The sequence below is a fragment of the Vidua chalybeata genome, chromosome 13 (genome assembly GCF_026979565.1).
Source record: "Vidua chalybeata isolate OUT-0048 chromosome 13, bVidCha1 merged haplotype, whole genome shotgun sequence".
NCBI classification, from domain to species: domain Eukaryota; kingdom Metazoa; phylum Chordata; class Aves; order Passeriformes; family Viduidae; genus Vidua; species Vidua chalybeata.
Window position 1 is genome coordinate 3,070,507 of NC_071542.1, and position 22,687 is coordinate 3,093,193.

A 22,687-nucleotide genomic window follows, 5' to 3' on the forward strand; every position below is an offset into this window, starting at 1 on the left:
TTATAACATCTGAACATATAACATTCTTTACAGTAATGTAATCTATTTTAAATACGTCTAATTATAATCATACACAATAATGTCTGTTGATGTAATTACAGATTTTCATTATTCTGGACGGGTATGTGTGCGGCTGTGAGCTCAGTGACAGTCACTGTATCATAGCAATGTCCCCAGCATTGCTCCTCCTAAAATCACCCGTGTCCCACTCCCAAACCTGGGCAGGTGCGGGGCCTGCGCAGGGCCCCCTCTGGGGCAGCGGAGGTCCCCTTGCGCTCCCGTTCCCGGCGTCGGCGGGGGTCGATCCAGCCGGGCGCTGCCCCCGGGCGGGGGCCGGGACCGGGCCCGTCCCCGCCCGCGCTGACATCAGTTCCCGCGTCCCCCCCGCATCCCGCATCCCGCATCCCTCCCGCCGCCATGGCCGCCAGCCCGGCCTACGGCGAGGAGAAGGGCGGCTCCTCCAGCCTGGGCGAGCCCGAGTACGGCCACGACCCCGCCAGCGGCGGCATCTTCTCCTCCGACTACAAGAGGTGGGGACAATGCGGGCGCAGGGGACAAGGACGAGGCTGCCCGTGCGGCCGCCACTGCAGGCCCTGGCCGCCGTCCTCGGCGGGGACGTGGTACCCGAGCCGGGGCTGGAGCGGCCCCGGACGTGGGGACGGGGACAGGGATGGGGATGTGGATAACGATGGTGATGGGGATGTGGATAGGGATAAGGACGAGGATGGGGACAGGGATGGGGCAGGGAATGCGGTCACGTTGCCGCCACCGTCATTGCAAGTTGCAAAGGCCGGAGAGGGTGGAAACACCGCGGGATTTTGGAGATGGTGCGGCTGGGGGAGATGTGCGGGGATCCCCCTTGACCCTCCCACCCTCGGGCTGGGGCATCCCCGGCACAGTGTTCCCACCACGGAGTCTGCTGGCTCCTGTGGCTCTCCTGAGCTGACACCCCACCCATCGCATCGATGTTCCCGGTGGGCGGGGGGGGGGGGGAGTTGAGGAATGTCACCCTGCCGTGGGACAGTGGGACAGGCTCCTGGGGGGGGGGGGGGGGGGGCGCGGGGGGGAAGAGGAATGGGGGAGTGTGCTCCTGGAGCTGCAGGAATGTCTTTTGGCCCTCCCTACTGTGTCACTGTCCCCCCACTCTGGCACTGTCTCCCTGCTGCCCCATCAGGAAAGCACTGAATCACTGTCTGACAGCATCATGCTCTCTACCCCTGGCTGTGTCCCCCACTCTAGCAGTGTGTCCCCATCCCTGCCCCTCTGGTAGTATCCCCCCATATGACAATGTCCCTCCAGTCCTGATTCCCTGGCAGCGTCCCCCACTTTGAATGTGTACCCCATCCTGACCTCTTGGCAATGTCCCTAGTTGGGGAGTGTCCCCTCTCTCCCTGTATTCCTCCCTAATGCTGCAGAGTGTCCCCCATTCTGGATGTGTCCCTGATCTGTGTCTTGCTGGCAGTGTTCCCATCTCACTGGGTCCCCCCCTTCCCTGAATCCCTGGCAGTGTCCCCTTTTCTCCGATACTCTGGCAGTGTCCCCCAGAATGACAGTGTCCACCCAGTCCTGAGCCCCTGGCATTGTCCCCCACTCTGGATGTGCCCTGCATCCATGACCTGAAAGCAATATCCCCATACATGGTGTCCCCTCCTTTCCTGAGCCCTTAGTAGTGTCCCTCACGCCTGTCTGGCAGTGTAACACTCCCTACCCCTGGCTGTGTCCCCCAGTATGACAATTTCCCCCAGCTCTGATCCACTGGCAGTGTCCCCAGCTCAGAGTGTTTGTCCCTCCCATGAGCCCCTGGCAGTGTCCCCCAGTTTGTCCAAGCCTCCCCCTCTCTGACTCCTCTTTGGCAATGTCTCCCCGCCTGGAAATGCTTCCCTGCTCCCATGTCTGCCAGTGTCCCCTGACCCCCACTGGCAAATGTCCCCTACTCTGGAAGCATCCCCCAGCCCTGACACCCTGGCTGTGTCTCCCCATCTGTCCAGGTTACCTCAGTGATCTGCCATCAGTGCCTCCCACTCTGGCAGTGTCAGCGCCCTCACGGCAATGTCCCCTTACTCCTGACCTCCTGGCAGTGTCCCCCACACTCACAGTGTCCCTCACACCCATAGTGTCACTATAATCTGCGTGCTGCCCTTTGCCAGGGCCACACCAGATCTGTCACCACTCCTGTGAGCCATCCATGGCATCCATGGCACATGGGGCAAGACAAATGCACCAAGTGTGACCCCACCACCCAGGTCAGACACCCACAGGTGCCCCATCATGCCACCCTACCACCCAGGCAGAGTGTCCCACCATGATGGGCATTCCCTGCCCAGGACTGAGCCACTCAGCCCTGGGGAAGGAGCTCCCTGTAGTGTCACCAAGTCACAACTGCAGGTCAGATGTCACTTTGGACGTGACATCCCAAGTTGGCCTCATCCACTGTGAGCTGCATCCTGATCTAAGCTGCAACCCAACCCCAACCACAGCATCAGGTTTCAGCCTACTGTGCTGGGCAGAGGAGCGGGGCCACAGCCCTGTCACCATCCCCAGGGCCACTACTGCCAGTCAAAGCTATGATGTCCTTGCCGCCAGTGCAGAAGCTGCTGCGGCAGCTGCCGGTGGGGCCGGCTGGCTGGCCGAAAACACCAGAGGGTGGTGGTATGGCCGAGGAGGTGACAAGCCCGGTGCTGGCCACCGAGGCTGGACAACCCACCTGCTACAGCGCCCTGCGAGCCGATGAGCTGCGGCCACTCGCCGGCACCAAGCCCGCAGTGGACACTGGCACTGGGCCACCGCCGCGGTAAGACTCCCCCAGGGAGCGCCCCCAGGACCCTCTGGTGATGGTGGCTCTGGACGAGCATCATCCCATGGGTGTCACCCTCAGTTGCTGCAGGTAGATGCAGCTTTCCAGGTGCACCCAGTTTAGGGGGGGGACCAGTGTCCCTTAGAAAAAAGGACAGTGGTAACAACTTTACAAAAGGCTGGTGGCATTTTCCCAGGCTAGAGAGGGGACCAGGGAAGGACTTTTCATCAGGGTGTGCTGGCACATCCATGCCACTATGTCCATGAGAAGGGGGACAAGGAACACCCAGCCAAGCCAGGATGGAGCTGGTGATGGGCACCTGTGGTTTAAGGACAATGTAGGGTGACAACCACAGCCAGGATGGGATAGGATGGGATGGGGTTCTTGTCCCAGTGCCTGGGATCAGGATGGCACTGGGTGCTAGCACCATGCCAGTCCTTCTGGTTCCTCTTTCACCCGGCTGTAACCCAACTCCTGTCCCCATAAATATTTCATGATGAAGGGTTGGATTGCCAGCCTGATGGAAGGCTGGGAGCAGAAAAAAAAAAGACTAAAAAAGAGGTAAAAATGTGAAAATGGGATTTTTTTTCCCCCTGGTGTGGTTCAGACATGATGACCTCAAGGAGATGCTCGACAGCAACAAGGATTCACTCAAGCTGGAGGCCATGAAGAGGATTGTGGCGGTGGGTGTTGTTGTCACTGGTGGGGACCACTGCTGGTGCCGAGCTGTCTCATGCTGTACCAGCCCATGCTGTACCAGCTGCCCAGTGTCACACCACTTCTTCTCCCGCTAGATGATTGCCCGTGGTAAAAACGCCTCCGATCTCTTCCCAGCTGTGGTGAAAAATGTTGCCTGCAAGAACATTGAGGTGAGGAAGATCTTGTGTGGCCCTGGCGGCATCCCAGGGTCTGGCACTTTCCCTGGTTTTGGGGATTGGCTGGAGTATGGGAGTTCTGAGGTGGCACCTTCACCCTGCAGGTGAAGAAGCTGGTGTACGTGTACCTGGTGCGCTATGCAGAGGAGCAACAGGATCTGGCCCTGCTCTCCATCTCCACCTTCCAGCGAGGACTCAAGGTGGGCTGGTCTGAGGAGCCAGGGGAGGTGTGGAGGAGCAGAGCCTCCCACAGCTGCACTGCAGCCCCCTGCATGTCCCCACAGGACCCCAACCAGCTGATCCGCGCCAGTGCCCTGCGGGTCCTGTCCAGCATCCGTGTGCCCATAATCGTGCCCATCATGATGCTGGCCATCAAGGAGGCCGCCTCGGACATGTCCCCATATGTGCGCAAGACAGCTGCCCATGCCATCCCCAAGCTGTACAGGTAATGGGGAGGGGGATCAGCTGCTAAATGTAAGGTATACTATTTGTTGTAATAAAGCAGCCGGGATTCAGTTTCTTCATGCAGAAAAGCCAATTCTTTAATCACTCATATTTATAGGAAATATCAGAAGGCGCTGTGTTAGACCTACTTGGCTAACAGTACACTGACACTCAGTTTATTGGTCAGTAAATGGCTAGGGTGTACTTCTGTCAAATCTCTCTATATTTGGTTAGTTTACATATTTTGTTCACTGGTTCCCATGGGACAGATGTCTTGTTTATTACAGGTGCAAACAGTTTTCTTACTAGAATAGCTTCTTGTGCTAACTGCTTTCATTCTTATGATTTTTCACATGGGAAGTTACAAGCTAACTGCTAGCTTAGTTAGAGTAATAGTACTTAAACCATATTTTATAAGGCCTTTCTTTTATAATATTTTTACCTGTATGCAACATCAATAAGGGTCTTGGCTGCTTGGTATAGGCAGGGATGGGGAGGAGTTTCGTCCAGCATCATCTGCCCTGCTCCTCCCTCACAGCCTCGACTCAGACCAGAAGGACCAGCTCATCGAAGTGATTGAGAAGCTGCTGGCGGACAAAACCACAGTGAGCAGGATTCTGTGTCTCCCCCACCTCCAAATCCAGGAACATCACTGGCCTTGTGTCCTCATGGGGATGGAGGTGTTCCCACCAAATTGGTGTCATCTTGGGGATGCAGCCATCCCCACAGGGCTGGCAACCTCATGGGATGCCATTGTCCTCACTGATCCAGCATCCATGAAGGGATGCAGCCATCTCCCAAGCCAACATCCTTGTGGAGATGTCACTGTCCCTAGCAAGACAGAATCCTCATAAGGGTGCCACTGTCCCCACTGATCCAGCATCCTCACAGGAATGCAAATGTTCCCACCAAATTGGTGTCCTTGTGGGGATGAAGCCATCCCTGGAGAGCTGGCATCCTTGTGGGAGTGCTGCTGTCCCTACTGGACAACAGCCTCATGAGGAATTCACCAACTCCACTGAGCTGGCATCCCTACAGGGAAGGGTTGCCCACCAGACCAGCACCCTCATGGAGATGCCAGCATCCCCACCAAACCAACATCTTGTTGATGATGCCACCACTCCAGTAAGTCACCCCAGGCTTTCCCTCTGCAGCTGGTGGCTGGCAGCGTGGTGATGGCATTCGAGGAGGTTTGCCCAGAGCGCATAGACCTAATCCACAAGAACTACCGCAAGCTCTGCAATCTGCTCATCGATGTGGAGGAGTGGGGGCAGGTGGTCATCATCAACATGCTGACCCGCTACGCCCGCACCCAGTTCCTCAGCCCCAACCAGAACGTGAGTTCAGGAGCACAAAATGCCCTGGGAGCCTGGGGATGTCCTGGGAGCCCCTAGGGAGGGGGGTGAAGGGGGAGTGTTCTTGGGAATGAAAAGGGTCCCAACTGCCAGCAGGAGTCCTTGCTGGAGGAGAACACTGAGAAGGCTTTCTATGGCTCTGAGGAGGAGGACGCCAAGGATGCCAAGGCAGAGGCAGCCTCGTTGGCCAAGCGCAAGCCCTACGTCATGGACCCTGACCACCGCCTCCTCCTGCGCAACACCAAGCCCCTGCTGCAGAGCCGCAACGCTGCAGTGAGACCCTCACTCCAACCCTGTTCATTCCCCAGGGCCATCAGTCTGGGCTTATGTCCCCATAGTCTAGGACTCACTGGGGTGCTTGAGGGGCACCCAGAAATGGGTGTCCTCAGGGTCAGGCTACCTCCAAGTGCTGAGAGTGGGACTGGGGGACATGGCCATTCCTCAGGGTGTCCCCCATTCCCACCCTGTGACACTTGGGTATATGTCCATAGGTGGTGATGGCCGTGGCACAGCTCTACTTCCACCTGGCACCCAAGGCAGAGGTTGGAGTCATTGCCAAGGCGCTGGTACGGCTCCTGCGGAGTCACAGGTTTGTGGCACCTGGGTTGTGGTGGTGTCCTATCCCTCCACCCCAGTTGTTGGAACCCATGGGGAACTCCAAGACCCTTTTTGAGAGACCCCCAAAAAGTCCATCCCTGGAGGGACATCAGGTTGGAGGCCTTTTTGGGCTGGTCCAGTCCAGACATGGGGTGACAGCATCTTGGTGGCACCAGCTGGTGGTAGGTCTTGGCCCATATTCACAGGGACTTCCTGAGGGTGTTTGGCCCTTACCCCAGTGATCACAGTCCCCTCTTTGTCCCCACAGTGAGGTGCAGTATGTTGTGCTACAGAATGTGGCCACCATGTCCATCAAGCGGCGGGTGAGTCTCAGACTTGGTGTGGGAGGAGTTGGCCCTGTTGACTCTGGAGCGAGATGAGGATTAGCCAGCAAGGTCACCAGAGCCTGGAGGTGGCCTTGGCAAGGTGGGGGGACAGACATGACACTAATATCTCTGGCTGTGCATGCAGGGGATGTTTGAGCCCTACCTGAAAAGCTTCTACATCCGCTCTACGGACCCCACACAGATCAAGATTCTCAAGGTGAGCTGGAAACACCTGTCAGGAGTGTGTTTGGGGCTTCATGGAGCCCTTTCTTTGGGTCAGCTGTCGTAATGCCCTGGGGACAGGAGGACATCAAGGTCCCCCTGCCCTGTCACCACACCCCTATGCTGCTCATCTCTTTCCCTCAGCTGGAGGTCCTCACCAACCTGGCCAATGAGACCAACATCTCCACCATCCTGCGAGAGTTCCAGGTATGCCATGGCCATACTGAGGCTGCCACCCTGGCATGGCTCTTGGTGCCAAACCACCACTATGGAAGGGGCACAGGAGAGCCCATCCAGGGGTGGGCTGAGGCCATACCAACACCATCAGCGGTTCCAAAGGGCCCCAATGTGTGACCACTGCCAGGGAGGATGTCCAGCACTGGCACGTGGGTGACATGTCATGTGTGCCTGTGCAGACCTACATCCGCAGCATGGACAAGGACTTTGTGGCAGCCACCATCCAGGCCATTGGGCGCTGTGCCACCAACATCGGGAAGGTCCGGGACACCTGCCTTAATGGCCTGGTCCAGCTCCTCTCCAACAGGGATGGTGAGTACACACATCAGGGGTGAAATGGGAGCTCCATTGCTCTCAGGGCAGGACCCAGCTGAGGGTGGGTCTCTGCCCGCAGAGCTGGTGGTGGCTGAATCCGTGGTGGTCATCAAAAAGCTGCTGCAGATGCAGCCGGCCCAGCACAGCGAGATCATCAAGCACATGGCCAAGCTCACTGACAACATCCAGGTTGGTTGGGGTGTTGCTGACCCACAGGAGCAGGGGATGGCAGCAGTGCCACAAGTCTGAGGGCATTTCACAGGTGCCAATGGCACGGGCCAGCATCTTGTGGCTCATCGGCGAGTACTGTGAGCACGTGCCCAAGATCGCACCTGATGTGCTGCGCAAGATGGCCAAGTCCTTCACTAATGAGGAGGACATTGTCAAGCTGCAGGTCATCAATCTGGCAGCTAAGCTCTACCTGACCAACTCCAAGCAGGTACCAGGGATGTGATCCTAGGGTGGGCCTCAGCTTCCCTGTCAGGGAGGGAGAGGCCAGCCCTGAGCATGTTGTCTGCCACAGAGCAAGCTGCTGACCCAGTATGTCCTCAACTTGGCCAAGTATGACCAGAATTATGACATCCGCGACCGGGCTCGCTTCATCCGCCAGCTCATCGTGCCCACTGAGAAGAGCGGGGCCCTCAATAAATACGCCAAGAAGCTCTTCCTGGCCCAAAAACCAGCTCCCATCTTGGAGTCTTCCTTCAAAGGTACCCATCCCTGCTTATAGGGCATTAGGACATGGGGCACAACCTGTCACCACAATGCTGCATGGCTCTCCCTGAGTTGCTGCCTCCTTTTACCTCGTTATAGATCGGGACCATTTCCAACTAGGCTCCCTGTCCCATCTGCTCAACGCTAAGGCTGTGGGCTACCAGGAGCTGCCCGACTGGCCGGACGAGGCCCCTGATCCCTCTGTGAGGAATGTGGAGGTGCGTGGAGTACCTTGGGTGCATGGGGGAGGAGGGGCCAAGGTGGGGACACTGACTCAAGGTCTTGGAAGAGCCCCAGAAGGTGCCTAGGTACTGCTCACCTGCCCCTGTTCCCTCTCTAGTGCTCACACATCCGCTTGGGGATGGGGGGACAAGGGTGGCTGTTTGGATCCCCCAGTCATGGGTGATGGCCCTGCTCCATCAACCCTGTGCCAACAGGTTCCTGAGTGGACCAAGTGCACCAGCCGGGAGAAGAGGAAGGAGAAGGTGGAGAAGCCTTTCTACTCTGACTCAGAGGGCGAGTCAGGGCCCACGGAGTCAGCAGACAGTGGTGAGGACCTGAGGGCATGAGATATTGGGCAGTGGTCACTGTGGCCATCAGGCAGCTGCCACAATGGTGGGGCATTGGACAGGGGACATGACAATGGGGACACCCCATCATAGGAGGGACATGGCAGGAGATGTGGAGGGACACAGTGGTGGGCAGTGGGACTATGCAGGAATGCAGTGGGACGATGCAGTAGAGAGGCAGCAGCAGGTGTGGGGATGCAGTGGGAGGATGGAGGATGTAGTGGGATGAAGTGGGAGATGGGGGAATGTGGGGGGACACAGCAACAGGGCTGAGCTGTGCCCTCACAGAGCCCGAGTCCGGCAGTGAAGAGAACAGCAGCAGCAGCAGCTCTGGCAGCTCCAGCTCTGGCACCGAGGAGGAGGAGGAGGAAGAGGAGGAGGAAGACAGCGGGGAGCAGTCAGAGGACAAGGAGGAGGAGGAGGAGGAGAAGAGGCCAAAGAGGAAGGACAAGGAAGGTTCCCATAAGGCAGTCTTGGGGAGCGCAGGCAGGTACGCCCTGGGAAGGCAGGGGGGTGCTCCCAGCAAAACCCCTGCCCCAACCCCCTGAGCTGGGCTCTCCCCGCAGCCCCAGCGAGGAAGAGGAGGAGGAAGGAGCAAAGAAGTCCAAGAAGAAGGTCCCGCAGGGGAGGAAAGGCCATGCCGAAACCTCATCAGAGGCCAGCACCTCCGAGAGCAGCTCCTCTGGCTCCGACTCAGGCTCCGAGGCAGAGGCCAAGCAGAGGAAGGTGGTGAGGGCTGGGATGGGCTGGGATGGGGGGCTGCACAGGGATACCTGGATCCCTTATTGAACTCCCCATCTCTGCCCCGCTGCAGCCCCCCAGCAGCAAGGCCAGCTCCAAGGAGATCTCCCTGCTTGATCTGGATGACTGTGAGTGGCTGCCTGGAATACACGAATGGCCGTGGTGGTGGTGCTGGGGAAACTGAGGCATGAGCGCTCACCCCAGTGCAATCAGGACTCCATGGGTCCTTTGGGAGCTCCAAAGGTGGGACAAGAACAGGTGTGGTGAGGGATTCTTGTCTCCAGAGGATGGCTGTGGAACAGGCAGCTGTGCCTATTGGATTGTCCCCAAGTGCCTGTGCACAGGGAGAACCTACAGGGTTGTGTCAACACCAATGGAGCTGTGCCACTGGGCTATCCTTGTGTGGCTCTCCCCATGGGACTATGCCACCAGGGCTGACCCCACATGGCTGTCCCCATTGTGGTTGTCCCCATGGAGCTGAGCCACTAGAAGTGTCCCTGTGTGGGTGTCCCCATGGGGCTATGCTCACAGCCAGGAGGCTGTGAGCTCTGTTAAACCTTTCCTCCCCCCTCCCCACCTTGTAGTCACTCCACCTCCTCCTCAGCCCATCCCCTCCAGTAGCATCATCTCCACCAGCCTGGTGACCGATCTGGAGGGCCTCACTCTCACCGACACCTCCCTGACACCCACCGTAAGTATCCCCCATACCTGGGGAGGTCCCAGGCCCCCTGTCACCTGCAGGGGTTCCTGGGCCCTCTGCCACCTGCAGGGAGCCCTCAGCAGCCCCTGCTGTCCCCTGGTGCAGCTGCTGAGCCCGGCGTTCAGTGCGGTGAAGACCTACGAGCTGCTGCACCGCATGGCAGGCGAGGGGCTTGCGGTTGAGTACTGCTTCAGCCGCCGGCCCTTCCCGGGCAACCCCCACATGGTGGCCGTCCAGATCCAGATCTCCAACAACACTGACACCGAGGTGAAGAACCTGCGAGTCAATGAACCCAAGCCACTATCCGGCATGCGGATACAGGAGTTCCCTGAGATCGGTATGGCATGGCAGTGCATTGCTGTGACGCTGTGGGAGAGTGGGGACAGGGGTTGGGTGGGAATGTGGGATGTAGTGGCAGCCCTGTGGTTCCAGAGCACCTGGCGCCAGGGGACACAGCCAGCGTGGTGATGGGCATCGACTTCTGTGACTCCACCCAGGCGGCAAACTTCCAGTTGTGGTGAGCATCTGGCACCGGGCAGGGCAGAATGAGTGCCCCCAGGGATCAGGGCATCAAGTGCTCCAGAGCTGGGGAAAGTGGGATAGGTATCAACATCCCTCCACGTAGCAGGAGACAGGAGACAGCAGAAGCAGGGCATGAGGGGGTGGAGGACAACAGGACAGGCACCAGAATCCTTCCAGGGAAGAGGAGACAGTCAGATGGGCATGGGGTGGTCGGGGTACAGCAGGACAGGCACCAGAATTCTTCCAGGGAAAAGGAGACTGTCAGATGGGCATGGGGTGGTCGGGGTACAGCAGGACAGGCACCAGAATTCTTCCAGGGAAAAGGAGACTGTCAGATGGGCATGGGGTGGTCAGGGAACAGCAGGAAATGCACAGGACACAAGGAGGCAGCAGCAGCTCCAGGTCCGGCCTGACAGGTTCCCCCCATTCCTGAGCCCTTTTGTGCCACAGTTTCCCCCAGTCACCCCTGCCCAGGGCAAGGATGGGAAGCAGGACATGAAGAGGGGACATATTCTGAGCATGTGCCCCTCTCACCCACCTGTCTCCCCAGCACCCACACACGCCAGTTCTACGTCTCCATCCAGCCACCCGTGGGGGAGCTCATGGCCCCTGTCTTCATGAGCGAGAACGAGTTCAAGAAGGAGCAGGGTGAGTGGGGCTAGGGATGGGGACAGGGTGCTGCATGGGCACCCACCACTGACACTCACCCCCAATTTTGTCCCCTCTGCCGCCCTCGCTGTGGCTCTAGAGCACCTGGCACGGCCGGGTGAGGGTAAGTGGCTGCTCAGCTGGCCCCTAGACTAGCTCTGCTCCCCTCACCCCCCCCCGCACCCCCAGCCTGTGGGCTGGGGTGACCATCCTCGTGCCAGGGTGGCCTTGTTGGGTCTCCACAAAGTGTGAAGGGCCCATGTCACCCTGGTGCTCCCAGAATTGTGTCTGGTGAGTGACACCCTGTGTCCTCGTGCTTCTGGATCAGCACATCCCCACCCTGACCTCATGGATGGGGGCTGTGTTGAGTAGGGGGTGCTTGGTGCCCTGCAGCACCTGGCCCCATTGCTACCACTGTCCAGAGGAGCCCATCCCCAGGGATGTGACTGCTGCCACCAGGCAGGGACATGGGGATGAGCCCAGGAAGGGTTATGAAGAATTTTCCCAAATCCACTGAATCCTGAACCAAGAAGCAAGCAGAGCAGCCAGCTCAGGATGTCATGGAGAACACAGGGAGCTGGAGGGGCTTGCTTTGGGCATGTCAAAGCAGGGCCCAGCAGGGTGTGTGGCCAGAGACAGGCAGGTGCCTCTGTTGCCTGCTCTAGGGAAGCTGATGGGCATGAGCGAGATCACAGAAAAGCTGACACTGCCTGAGAAATGCCGAAGTGACCACATCATCGTCCAGCAAGTGACCTCAGCTGCCAACGTGGGCCGTGTGCCCTGCGGTGCCAGCAATGAGTACAGGTAGCTGGACCCCCACACTTGGATCAGGCAGGTGCTGTCACCTCTCCATTCCAACCCGAATCACAGTGGGGACACTCAGGGCTTCCTTTAAGACAAGGAGCCTGCATGAGCCCAAATGTGACAGTGGCTGTGGGTGGCAGGCGCTTGCCTCTCCCACTGGAGCATCCCATGGGACCAGAGGGTGACAGGAGACAGCTTGCCTTGAAGCCCTGTGTTCACCATCCAACAGGTTCGCGGCCAAGACAGTGACAAGTGGGAGCCTGGTGCTCATCACCCTGGAGCGGCGGGAGGGCTCCACGGCCCAGCTGACCATCAACAGCGAGAAGATGGTCATCGGCACTATGCTGGTGAAGGACATCATCCAGGCCCTGACACAGTGACAGCCGGGCACTGCCACACCCATGGCCCTACCCTCCCACCCCTTCTGCCCCATGCTGCTCCCCAAAACACTCCCTTGCCCCCATTTCTGCCAGGTTATTCCCTGCCCCGATCCCAAAAGGGGCGGCAGACAGCGACCCTTGGGCTGGCTTTGCTGCTGGGCAGAAGGAGCAGGATGGGGCGGATGGGATGCAGGGGAGTGTCCTACTTGGAAGGGCAGAAGCGGTTCCAGCCCCCACGGAGCACAGTGTGGCCCCAGTCCCTCACTCTCATCTCCCAATGTAATCCTTATTTATTATGTCCAGGATCTCCCAATAAAACTCTTCTCCAACCTGCTCCCTTTCCCTCCTCTGCTCTGTGGGCAAATCAACCCCAGATTCCCCCCATGCCAGGCTCTGCCAGCCTCCCCAGGGCAGCTACAGGGGACATCAGGGAACCAGCCATCCCTTAGGTGGCTGGAAACATGCAGAGTGTCCCACGGGTGGGTGGCTGCTAGGTCCTGGAGAAAACCTGGCACATGGTGTTGGGGTGAACCCCCCAGGGCAGGAGATGCTCAGTTGGACCAGGCATCTGAGGAGTCTTGGGAGGGTTCCAGCTATTTATTCAAGGCAGAATTGCTCATGCTTCGACCGCAGAAATACCTGCTACGTCAGGGCTGGGTCTGTTCTGCAGTGTCACTGGAGGGATTCCTAGGGCCAGCTCTGGGAGGCGTTTAATCTCCAAACTGGGATTACAAAAAAAGAAGGAAATCTGACTCTATTAAGATCTCTCCTCCCAGCACGGGCTGGGTGGGATTTCAGTGAGCACTGGCTCTTTCCATCCAAAGCTGCAGCTCAGCGCAGAGCCAGGCCCGGCACCAGAGGCAGAGGATGAGCAAAGGACGTGCAGGAAGGTCTGAATCCCAAACTGCCTCTGCTGCCACAAAAAGGGTGAGGGGCTTTCTGCTTTTTCCAGGTAAGAGATGAAAAAAACCACTTTGTGTTTTCTGATGGGTGAGGAATCCCTGGCTGGAACAGCAGCACCAACCACTGGGTGTCAAGTGCTTGTTCCATAGAGAAAAAAACCATTCCCATAAGGACAGGGACTGGAGCCACAATGATGCCACCACCCTATTTCCCTTAGGGAAGCCGATTTAACCCTTGGGCTCCTATCCCTTCATGGGCTCAGCGAGTGCCACAGCCTGTATGTGGAAAAATGCCAGTGCACTGAGGCTGCCCTTGGAGACCTCACTTTAACCCCCTGGGGGTCCCATTCCCTCACAGAGGATTCGGTGAGCACCACAGCCTGTGAGTGGGAGCTGCCAGCACTGAGGTGTCCCTGGGAGGGAGGCTGCAGCCAGACATCACAGTGCCATCACTCCGTTCTCCTTAGGGGGACTGATTTAAGCCCTTGGGAGTCTCATTCTCCCATGAGGAGCCCAAAGAGTGCTAAGCCTGTGTGTGGAGAGCTGCTGGAGCCAAAGAGGCTCTGGAAGTTAGGGCTAAAGCCAGGCACCACAGCACTGCCATCACCCCATTTTCCTTGGGGAACCCATTTTAACCCCTTTGGGGTCCCATTCCACTCAGAGTGGATTCAGTGAACACCCGGCCTGTGTGTGGCAAGTGACTGGCACTGTAGTGGACCCAGGGGTTCTGAAGCTGAGAGCCACAGCACTGCCACCATTCCAGTACCTCAGAGGCACTGATTTTAGTCCTTAGGGGCATGAATTTAGCCCTTGGGGATCCCATTCCCCTCAGAGTGGGTTTAGTGAGCACCACAGCCGTGTGTGGGAGCTGACAGCACTGAGGTGTCCCTATGAAGGCTCCAGATGGACACTGCAGTGCCACCACCATGCCATTCCCCTCACAGGGGCTCATTTAACCCCTCTGGGGTCCCATTCCCTCATGGGATGCTCAGTGAGTGCTACAGCTAGTGGCACTGAGGTGTCCCCTGGAGAGCTCCATCCAGGCACCACAGTGCCATCATCCCATTCCCCTTAGACAGGCTCGTTTAACCCCTTGGGGGTCCCATCCCTTCACAGGGGTCACAGTGAATGCCACAGCTCATCTGTACAAGTTGTCAGCACTGAGGCTACCCTTGGGGAACCCCTTTTTTAGTCATGACGTGTCCCATACCCTCAGAGGGGGCTCAGTGAGTGCCACAACCTGTGTGTGGAGAGATGCTGGTGCTGAGGTGCCTCGGGGGGGCTTCAGATGGGCACTGCCACCAACATATTGCCCTTGTGGGGGGGCTCATTTGAGAGCCTTTTGGGGGTCTCATCCATCAGAAGAAGCACAGTGAGTGCCACAGCCCATGCATGGAATGCTGCTGGCACTAAGGCGTCTTGAGAAGAGCCCCAGCCAGGGAGTGCCACCATTGCATTCCCTTTGGAGGGACTGATTTAAGCCCTTGGAGGTTCCATCCTCTCATGAGGGGCTCAGTGAGCATCACAGCCCATGTGTGGGAGTTGCCAGCACTGAGGCTGCTCTTGGGGAACGCCATTCCCCTTGACAGGAAAGATGTGTGCTCATGTATTTCCAAACAATTGCATGGGTGAGGGGATGGGTGTGAAAGTCTTTGAAATGGTTCTTAATGTCTCTACCAACTTCAAGCTGCAGGTTGGTTAGAGGGACCAGACAGTTTGACTCCTCAAACACACAAAGGGTCCGTACAAGCCTGAGTTTCTGAACTCTGGGGGGAAAATAATGTGTTTAAAGGGGGAATATGTAGTAGGCAGTTTGGGAGGGCTGTACCTTCCTAGTACCTCAGCTGATGGGGAAAAGAAGAAGGCAACATGCAGCCGGGAGTTTAGGGTAAAAGGAGAAACCTCTGAAACCTTGAGAGAGAAAACCCCACGGATGTGTGCCCCAGGGGAAAATCTCTCCCTTTATTCAAATGAAGTTGCAGGACTCCTCTGTCTCCTTTATGGACACTGACTTTTCAGAATGTGATTTTCTGCACACCCTCACAGGGCACTTGGTGAACACCCAGCCTATGTGTGGGGAGTGGTCCCAGAGGTGCAAAGAGTCAGAACTACTACCATCTCAGACCCCTCAGAGGGGCTGATTTAAGTCCTTAACTCCTGTCATTGGCCCTTGGGGTCCCGCTCCCCTTATAGGAGCACAGAGTGTTGCCAGTGCTGAGATGTCTCTGAGGGGCTCCAGCTGGGCAGTGCCACCACCATCCCACTCCCCTTGGAGGGGCTGACTTAACCTCTCAGGAGTCCCATTCCCTCATGGGGTGTTCAGTGAGGACCACAGCCCATGAGCCGAGAGTTTCTGGTACTGAGGTGTCCTCAAGGGGCTACAGCTGGGCACCACAGTGCCATCACCACCCTATTCCACTAAGGGGCTGATTTAACCGCTATGGGCTTCCATCCCCTCAGAGGGGGTTGAGTGAGTACCATAGCCCATGCATGAAGAAATGATGACACTAAGCCTGCCCTTGGGGACCTCAGTTTTACGCCTAGGGGATCTCATTCCCCTAACGGCGGGGGCACAGCAAGTGCCACATCCTGCACGTGGCAGCTGCCAGCGCTGAGGTGTCCCTGGGAAGGTGGCTGAAGCCGAACAGCACAGAGCCCATCTCTCGCTGTCTGAATTCCTCGCGTGACCCCACGTTAAGCCGCGGGTGCCCCGTCCCCTCACGGCTCCCGGGGCGAGGCGGCTCCGTGGGGCTGTGGCGGGAACCGCCCGATGGCGGTGGGCAGCCGCCACGCGGTCGGCGCGTGCTGCGCGCATGCGCCGAAGCCCTGCCCCTCAGCGGCACCCCCGCCCCGCCCTCCACGCCCCCGCCTCCGGCCAGGCCCGGCCCGGCCCATAAAAGCCGCGGGCCGGGTGAGGGGCCGCGCTGCTCCCGGTATCCTCAGTACCTTCCTGGCTTGTCTGTGCTGCATTCCGGGACCGCCCGCCCGCAGTGCTGCCCATGGCCTTCCCGCCGGTAAGTGTGAGCATGTGCCGCCTCGCGAGGCCGCCCCGCCACGTGGTTCCACGCGGTGGTGCTGCTGGGGTTGGCGTTCCCGCTGTTTTACCTGTGTGAAGAGGGGATGGGGACACTTGAGCCCTCAGGACAGCAGTGGATGGTATTCCTCTGCTTCCTGTCAGGGTGCTGCTATGGGATCGCCATTCCCTTTGGACTGCCCTCAAGGGGTCCTGCTGCTGAGGCACCCCCAGGGAACGGAGTCCGATGGAGCTCAGGCAACATACCGACCGACCACCCTGCCTTCAGGGAAGCACCGGAGGAACCCAGATCCTAGCCTAGCAACCTACTATTCCACTCTTCCCGAGGTTTTAGGGGGATGAAGCTGGGCTGCAGGTGCTGAGCTCAGGCTTCCATGGTGGGGCATGCTTTGGCTAGAGTGGCGACTTGTACTCTTGCAAGTGGTATTTTTGCCCACTTCTAAACTGCTTCTTTTTTTTTTAGTGTATAAGGTGACCAAAAGTGCTGTTTTATTTGTAAACCATATGCTGAAAGCTCCTTTTAGTGTCTGGCTGGGTCGAGGGGTGACACAGGAGACTCAGTTTGTAACGGAGTATGGGCAAAGGTGATTCTTCGGAGTGAGACAAGTCTGCTGAAAAACAAGATATTTTTTTTACCCTTTGCTGTTCTCCAGCTGAAGCCAATTAATGCTCATTACTGGTGCCTCTGTTACGGGCTAACAAGGTGTGCTGGCACCTGGAGTGCTGGTGAGGGACTTCAGGTACAGCTGTGTGCAGGGTGGGAGCTGGGCTCAGGGACGAGCTCCAGGATCCTGTTACTCTGCTGCAGTTTGTCTCAACTGGAACAGTCTCCTTAAACCAATTAAAACCTTATTCAGTTTTGACAGTCTGCTGCAACAGGCAGCTGTGGGTATTGCTCATGTACCAAGCTACTTGTGAGTGATGGCTTCAAAAAATACCAAAAAATGGCTGCCTTGATGGTGAAATGCCCTTTAAAAAAAGGGATTTTGGCAAAACTGGTGCTGTTCTGAAGTCAGTGCTCCCCTGTGAATTAAGACTAGTCTTAATTCAAATCGGGTGTGTTCAAGATGTCTCTGCTCACTCAACCCCAGGACAGCTGTTTGACGTTAGCCTTGCTGATGGTGAGAGAGCTGGTGTGGCCTTGCCTAACACTTTTTGACATGAGCTGGGGGTGGGAGTGTGTCGCCTGGTGGAAACAGTTACACCATTGTTGTGTTCTGCACTGGTGTAGCTGACTTCAATTTGGGAAGCAAAGCGTACCAACAAAAAAGGATTTTCTGAGCTCCCTTTCAATGAATTATGGAGCCATCTTGGCTTGGTTATGTTGACATGGGCACTATTTTAACAGCATCTTAAATTTTGCCTTGGGATTGAAGGCCCTCTTGGCTGTAGCTACAGCTCCAAGAACCCCTCTGGGCATCAGCATGGCACTGCCTGGGTGAGATGTCTATGGAACATGTAAAAAGCAAAGGCTGGATTGTAGCTGAGGTGGATGAGCCTTGCTTGCTCCACAGCATCCCCAGGAGCTGATGCACATCTTGACTGTACTGGCAGCCAAGCTGTGTTTAATGACTTCCCTAAGGATTAGGCTATCCTAATCCTTTGCTAGTGCTGTTGTGACGCTGCAGGTTCTGCTTAGCCCTGGGATTTCATTATCTCTAAGTTTCTTGCAGGTGTGTGTACCTCGGGGCTGTGGAGGGTCCTCATTTCCACTTGCCTTGGACAACTTTGGGGTGTTTTGCTGCACAGGTGTGTGTTGTACCACTGAGTGCTGCTGGTTGTGCCTGGAGTGGGCCCTCCTGCAGGTAAACTCAGGAGGCTATGGGGGCTGGTGGGATGGGAACTCCAGGGACCTGCCAGCTTCCTGATGAACAGCAGGAAAACAAGAGCTCTCTGCCATGGTGGTAAGGCTTGCTGGTGCTCTGTTACTCTGAGGGAGGGCAACTCCTCCCTATTTCTTGGCACTCCTTTTCTCAATTCCATGTGTTTGGGTTGCAAGAGGGGTCTGGAGCCTTTGAATACCCTCCTTGAGACCTCGATGTTCTGGGGATGAGTTTTCCCGCTTGGAAGTTCTTAGTTGAGTCAGGATGTGGAGGACTGCCCTCCTGCCTGAGCTTCATCTTACTGTGTGTCTGTGTATGATGCTGCTTAGGTTTGTGTTTGACCTCCAATGATTTAACTTACAATCTCAGAATCCTTTGCTCTGTGGCACTATGGGCCTGCTGCAGAGAACTGAGTTTCTCCTTTGGTTCTTACCCAGGTGCTTCTGTAGGCACTTTCAGCTCTCTAAGAGACTGAGTGTCTTACCAGGTGTTAAGAAGTGGTATTTGACTCCTGGTGGCCATAAAGCACCTGTCAGCTAGATCAGCTTCTCCATTGACTTGTTTATCCCCTGATAAAATTGTGTCCATGCCTCTGGTTTGGGATTGTGAGGTATAGCAAGATGGAATGGCTGTTGGGTCACTGGTTGCACCCCAGGGTGTCTCATGGTGCCAGGAGAACCCACCAGTGCTGCTGGACTGGTGCCTCTGGAAGCAGAGAGGATCTGTAGTTTGTAGCTGAAGTGTGGAGGCCTCTAGGGAAGCCTGGAGAAGGCAGTGTGTTGAATTTGCCAAATCCGTCCAGGTGGGGCAGGGAAAGTGAACCTACCTGGGGCTCTGGAGTGCTGCATTGCTTGTCTTGACTGGGGATGATAGAGCAGCACCGGCTCTGGGGATGCAGCCTCAGGCGTGGTGTTTCCCTGGGCTTTGGTGTTGACTCTGAGATGGAAGCTCTTGGGTGGATTCTCCAGTTTGCAAACTCCTTCCACCATCCTCTCCGGGCTCTTGGTGGTTGGGGCTCTGAGTGCTCTGGAGACAGCAGAGCTCTTCTCAAAGGAGTACCTTATTTTCCGATTGTGGGAGGGGAGGGTGTGCTATGAGCTTCTTCCTACAAGGGGTTGCAGTGCTGCAAGGTCCCTCCTACCCTGTGTCCAGGATGATTGCAGTATCCCAAGGATTTCCTTGACAGTCCAGGGTTAAAAGCTCTCGAGCAGAAGGGATTTTTGTGGAAAGGCTTGTCTGTGTTCTCGCTGGTTTTTGTTTCTGTTTGGAGCAGGACTGGTGCTGCCAGTTGTGGAGGCTAAATGAGAAGGAACGGGTGGGGCGTTCAGCTGGTTGCTCCGGGTTGTCTTGCTAGTACAGACTCCTAGGGAAAAGCTTTGCCTCCCGCTGGAAGCGGTTCTTTTACAGGAACAGGAGTAGAATGCGGAGTTTCATGCTTGTGCCAAGGCAGCCTGATGCGGCAGTCCTTTTTATTCAAGGTGACTGGCAATACTTTTGTAATTTGAGCTTCTGTACTCCAGCTGCTCTTTATAAAGATGACTTACAGCGCGCTCGGCCTCTTCTCTCAACCTTCAGCTCGCTTTTAGCTTTACCTGTTTCACTCTTGTAAATGTTCCCTTGTTTGGCGGTGGGCTCTGATGTGTGCTCTGTGTTCGTGTATTTACAAATCCCTGGGTGAAGGTATGGGTGTTAATGTCTTTGAAATGGTTCTTAATGTCTCTTCCAACTTCAAGCTGCAGGTTTGTTAGAGAAACCAGTTTGACTCCTGAAATAGACAAACTCAGCCTGAGTTTCTGAACTTTGGAGGGAAAATTACATGTTCAAAGGGATATGTGGTATTCCATGGAAGGCGGTTCGGGAAGGCTGGACCTTCCGAGTATCTCAGCTGATGGGGAAAGGAAGAGGGCAACGTGCAGCCGGGAGTTTAGCGTAAAAGGATGGTGCGCTCTCCGAAACGAAGAGAGAGAGAGAGAAAATCCCACGGGCGTATGTCCCAGTGGAAAATCTGTCCCATTATTCGAATAAAGTTGCAGGGCTCCTCTGTCTCCTTTATGGACACTGGCTTTTCATAGCGTGTTTTTCTGCACAGCTCCGAGCATTTCAATAGCCAAAGATCCCGGCCCTCAGCGCTGAAGAAATGCTAATAGTCCTAAACGGGCTGGAGTTCCCCAGGAATTGTTCAGGTCCCGCCTGAAGGCACTGGGCGAGTTGACCGTTCAGTAGCTTATTCCTGCTGCTTCCAGGACTGCGTTTCCTTTGCTTTTTACCTATATGGTGGGTAGTAGCATTAAAGCATCACATTGTGCGCGTCTAATGACGAGGTGGGGAGTGGAATGTAAGAGCCAGACTGGGCTGGGCTAATAGTCCCGTCTCCACGTGAAGTTCAGTTTAGACCAGCCTCCTTGAACGAGCCGCAAGGGGTCATTTGAAAGTAAAACGAGCTCGGTGCTTCAGACTTGTTTGAGAGTGAAGCAGAACTGGAGGTAAGTGAGGCCTGAAACTTGCAGAAGCACATCCAAGAGGTGTCTGTACTGTCTTCTTGACAAGTACAAACGGCCCAGTTTAGAGCTGGGGTGCGTGTTGGAGCAGCAGGGGCTCGTTTGCCAGACTTGATGCTCTTCAGCTCTTTGGATTTGAGTTTAGTTTGATTTAATGGCCAGTACTTTGCTCCGGAGTTCAGGACTGGTGGAGTTGTGCCTCCCTGCTCCAGTCTTTAAAGCAGGTGTTAGTTGCCGGCAGTACCGATTGCTCGGCATGTTTGGGAGCAGAGTTCTGCAGTGGCTTTTGTGTGGTGGGTATTTGTTCTCGGCCTCAAAACGCTGGTAGCAATGAAGCTTAGCAGCTTCTAAATTGTCAGAGGCTCGAATGTGGTGCAGCTGCTCCCGAAGGAGTTTGCATGTGAGTGGCTTGTGAGTAGAGCTGGGAAAGCAGCTGCTCTTCCTGGTTCTGCGGACCGGCACAAGGGTGCAGGAGGCGTTTGATGTTTCTCAGGCAGAAGCTTTACAAGAGGTGGTCCTTTTTTAGGATGGTTGCAAAACCTCGATGCTGGTGGATCCGTGCCCGTGGAGGGTTGTGCTAAAGCGGAGATGGTTCGGGGTAACTACCTTTGTGGTCAGGAGCTGCTGCCTGAAGGGGAGAAGAGGATTTTATCTTCTGCCTTTCCCGGGGCTGTTTGATTAGCTGGAAAGCAATGTTGTTTGGGTTTTTTTTTCTGCAAACATGAAGTAATTGCTGCTGACTTGGATCATTCCAAGATACTGTTTGGAACTCCAAAATGGGTAGTGAGGTGAGCCTTCTGCTCCTCTGCAACGCATAAGATAAGAGGAGCTGTTGTGGTTCCTTGTGGTGTCTGCCTGGACCATGAGCATCCCGCTTGTCCCTTGGTGTCAGGAGACTGCTTTTGGGGTAGAAGGTGTATGCCTTCATTAATCAGATATCTGCTGATGATGTGATGGGCTGGAGAAAAACAGCAGGGAGCTGTGTTCACAACCCAGCTGGTTTGCTGTGGCTGTCAGCCTGAAGTCCATCCCTGGTCCCTGTGTGTGATGGTCAGTCTGCTCCAGTGTGCTGTGCTGATAAATTGCTGACCCGTTTGCTTTACTGCTTCTTTAATGCCAAGAATCGAGTTTGAGTGTTGCTAAGACCTAAACTAATGTGAATATTGGAGGCAGTCCAGGCTTTCCACAATGTGTTGAAAGCCGAGTACTTGCCTATTTGACACACATACTGGTTCTTTTTTACCAGAAAGAAGATCCTGTGAGGAGCATAAAAGACTGCTGGGATAGCCCGAATGCCCCTGCACTTTCCACTTGCAGCAATGCGGATATTTTCCGCCGAATAAATGCCATGTTGGACAACTCTCTGGATTTCAGTGGAGTCTGCACCACGCCTGTCACAAAAAGCAAATGTGACACCCTGCCAGGTGATGGAGGGGGGCTGCTGGTGTGGGGAGGCACTTGGTGGCACCTGGTGAACAGATGGTGTTGGCATGTTTGGTACTGGGGGGGGGGGGTGTCTTCTGTGCCTGAAATGAGTAATCTGTGTATTCCCTGGCGGCATGGAGGTGCCTGGGAAGGCTTGCTTGCCTTCCTGTGGTGCTGTGGGTCATTGTGGGCACGATGTAAGTGCTCCCTGCCTGACCTGCCAATTCCTGGTGGGAATACCTCCAGCAGACTCCTTTAGTCTGCCTCTCCTGGAGGCAGGATTCATCTACTCTCAAGGTTAGCGAGGCTGAGTTGCCGCATACATTGCAATTGCAAAAGAATTTTAAAAAACCATATTAGCCACAGGTCAGTTAACATGCAGGTAAGAGCAGGTGGGTGCAGACTTCCCTGCAAAGCAAGCTTGGTGTGATGAAATCAGTACTGCAAGCTTCTGTTTCCTCCAGGCTGAGGGGAGTGGGCATGTTCTGCTGCCTCAAGACAGAAGTTCTGTGCCAAAGCAGAGAGTGTTTGGTCTGGTCTTATTTTTATCCAACTGAAGGATGTGCTTTTGTCCCTTTGCAGCTGCCCAGGTCTGCCAGTAAATGTACCTGTGCCTGATACTCCTTTGCCAGCACATCTCTGAGCAGCAGTGCTTGTGCCAGGATTTGGACACTTGAAAGGGGTTGCTCTTGCCTCTCCAGCCTCTGAATTATAGGTCAATAAACGCTTCAGCCATTATTGGAAACAAACTGGCCTCTCAGG

The 22,687-nt window shown here is 55.9% G+C and overlaps 2 protein-coding genes across 9 annotated transcripts in view; both read left to right on the forward strand.

Annotated features, from left to right (window-relative positions):
- Positions 1–371: 371 nt before the first annotated feature.
- AP3B2 (adaptor related protein complex 3 subunit beta 2) lies at positions 372–12,576 on the forward strand. Of its 4 annotated transcripts, none has more exons than XM_053954383.1 (27): positions 372–530; positions 3,402–3,477; positions 3,589–3,663; positions 3,774–3,869; positions 3,954–4,114; positions 4,652–4,718; positions 5,268–5,450; positions 5,562–5,741; positions 5,960–6,057; positions 6,334–6,388; positions 6,537–6,608; positions 6,758–6,820; positions 7,030–7,162; positions 7,245–7,354; positions 7,428–7,604; positions 7,689–7,875; positions 7,979–8,097; positions 8,317–8,428; positions 8,737–8,938; positions 9,015–9,177; positions 9,263–9,317; positions 9,774–9,880; positions 9,995–10,226; positions 10,322–10,406; positions 10,962–11,059; positions 11,725–11,863; positions 12,093–12,576. In XM_053954383.1, the coding sequence occupies exons 1-27, from the start codon at positions 418–420 to the stop codon at positions 12,241–12,243; spliced, it is 3,309 nt and encodes a 1,102-aa protein (XP_053810358.1). In that variant the 5' UTR covers positions 372–417; the 3' UTR covers positions 12,244–12,576. The 4 variants fall into 4 exon arrangements, with proteins under 4 accessions (XP_053810358.1, XP_053810360.1, XP_053810359.1 ...); XM_053954385.1 differs by having other exon boundaries at positions 9,015–9,174; XM_053954384.1 differs by having other exon boundaries at positions 5,565–5,741.
- Positions 12,577–15,995: 3,419 nt separating this feature from the next.
- Positions 15,996–22,687, forward strand: part of CPEB1 (cytoplasmic polyadenylation element binding protein 1) — a 37,192-nt gene continuing 30,500 nt past the window's right edge. For 3 of the 5 annotated variants that reach the window (XM_053954387.1, XM_053954388.1, XM_053954389.1), the window contains exons 1-2: positions 15,996–16,159; positions 21,747–21,924. In XM_053954387.1, the coding sequence (XP_053810362.1) occupies positions 16,145–16,159; positions 21,747–21,924 (193 nt within the window). In that variant the 5' untranslated portion in view covers positions 15,996–16,144. Of the gene's footprint in view, positions 16,160–18,740; positions 18,805–21,746; positions 21,925–22,687 lie in introns of those variants that run through there. The other 2 variants (XM_053954390.1, XM_053954392.1) reach the window with 2 other exon arrangements.

Coding starts and splice junctions, on each gene's coding strand:
- AP3B2 (XM_053954383.1), top strand. CDS start 418: ATGGCCGCCAGCCCGGCCTACGGCGAGGAGAAGGGCGGCTCCTCCAGC. Junction 7,163..7,244: donor GCTCCTCTCCAACAGGGATG/GTGAGTACACAC, acceptor CTCTGCCCGCAG/AGCTGGTGGTGGCTGAATCC. Junction 11,060..11,724: donor CGAGTTCAAGAAGGAGCAGG/GTGAGTGGGGCT, acceptor TGCCTGCTCTAG/GGAAGCTGATGGGCATGAGC.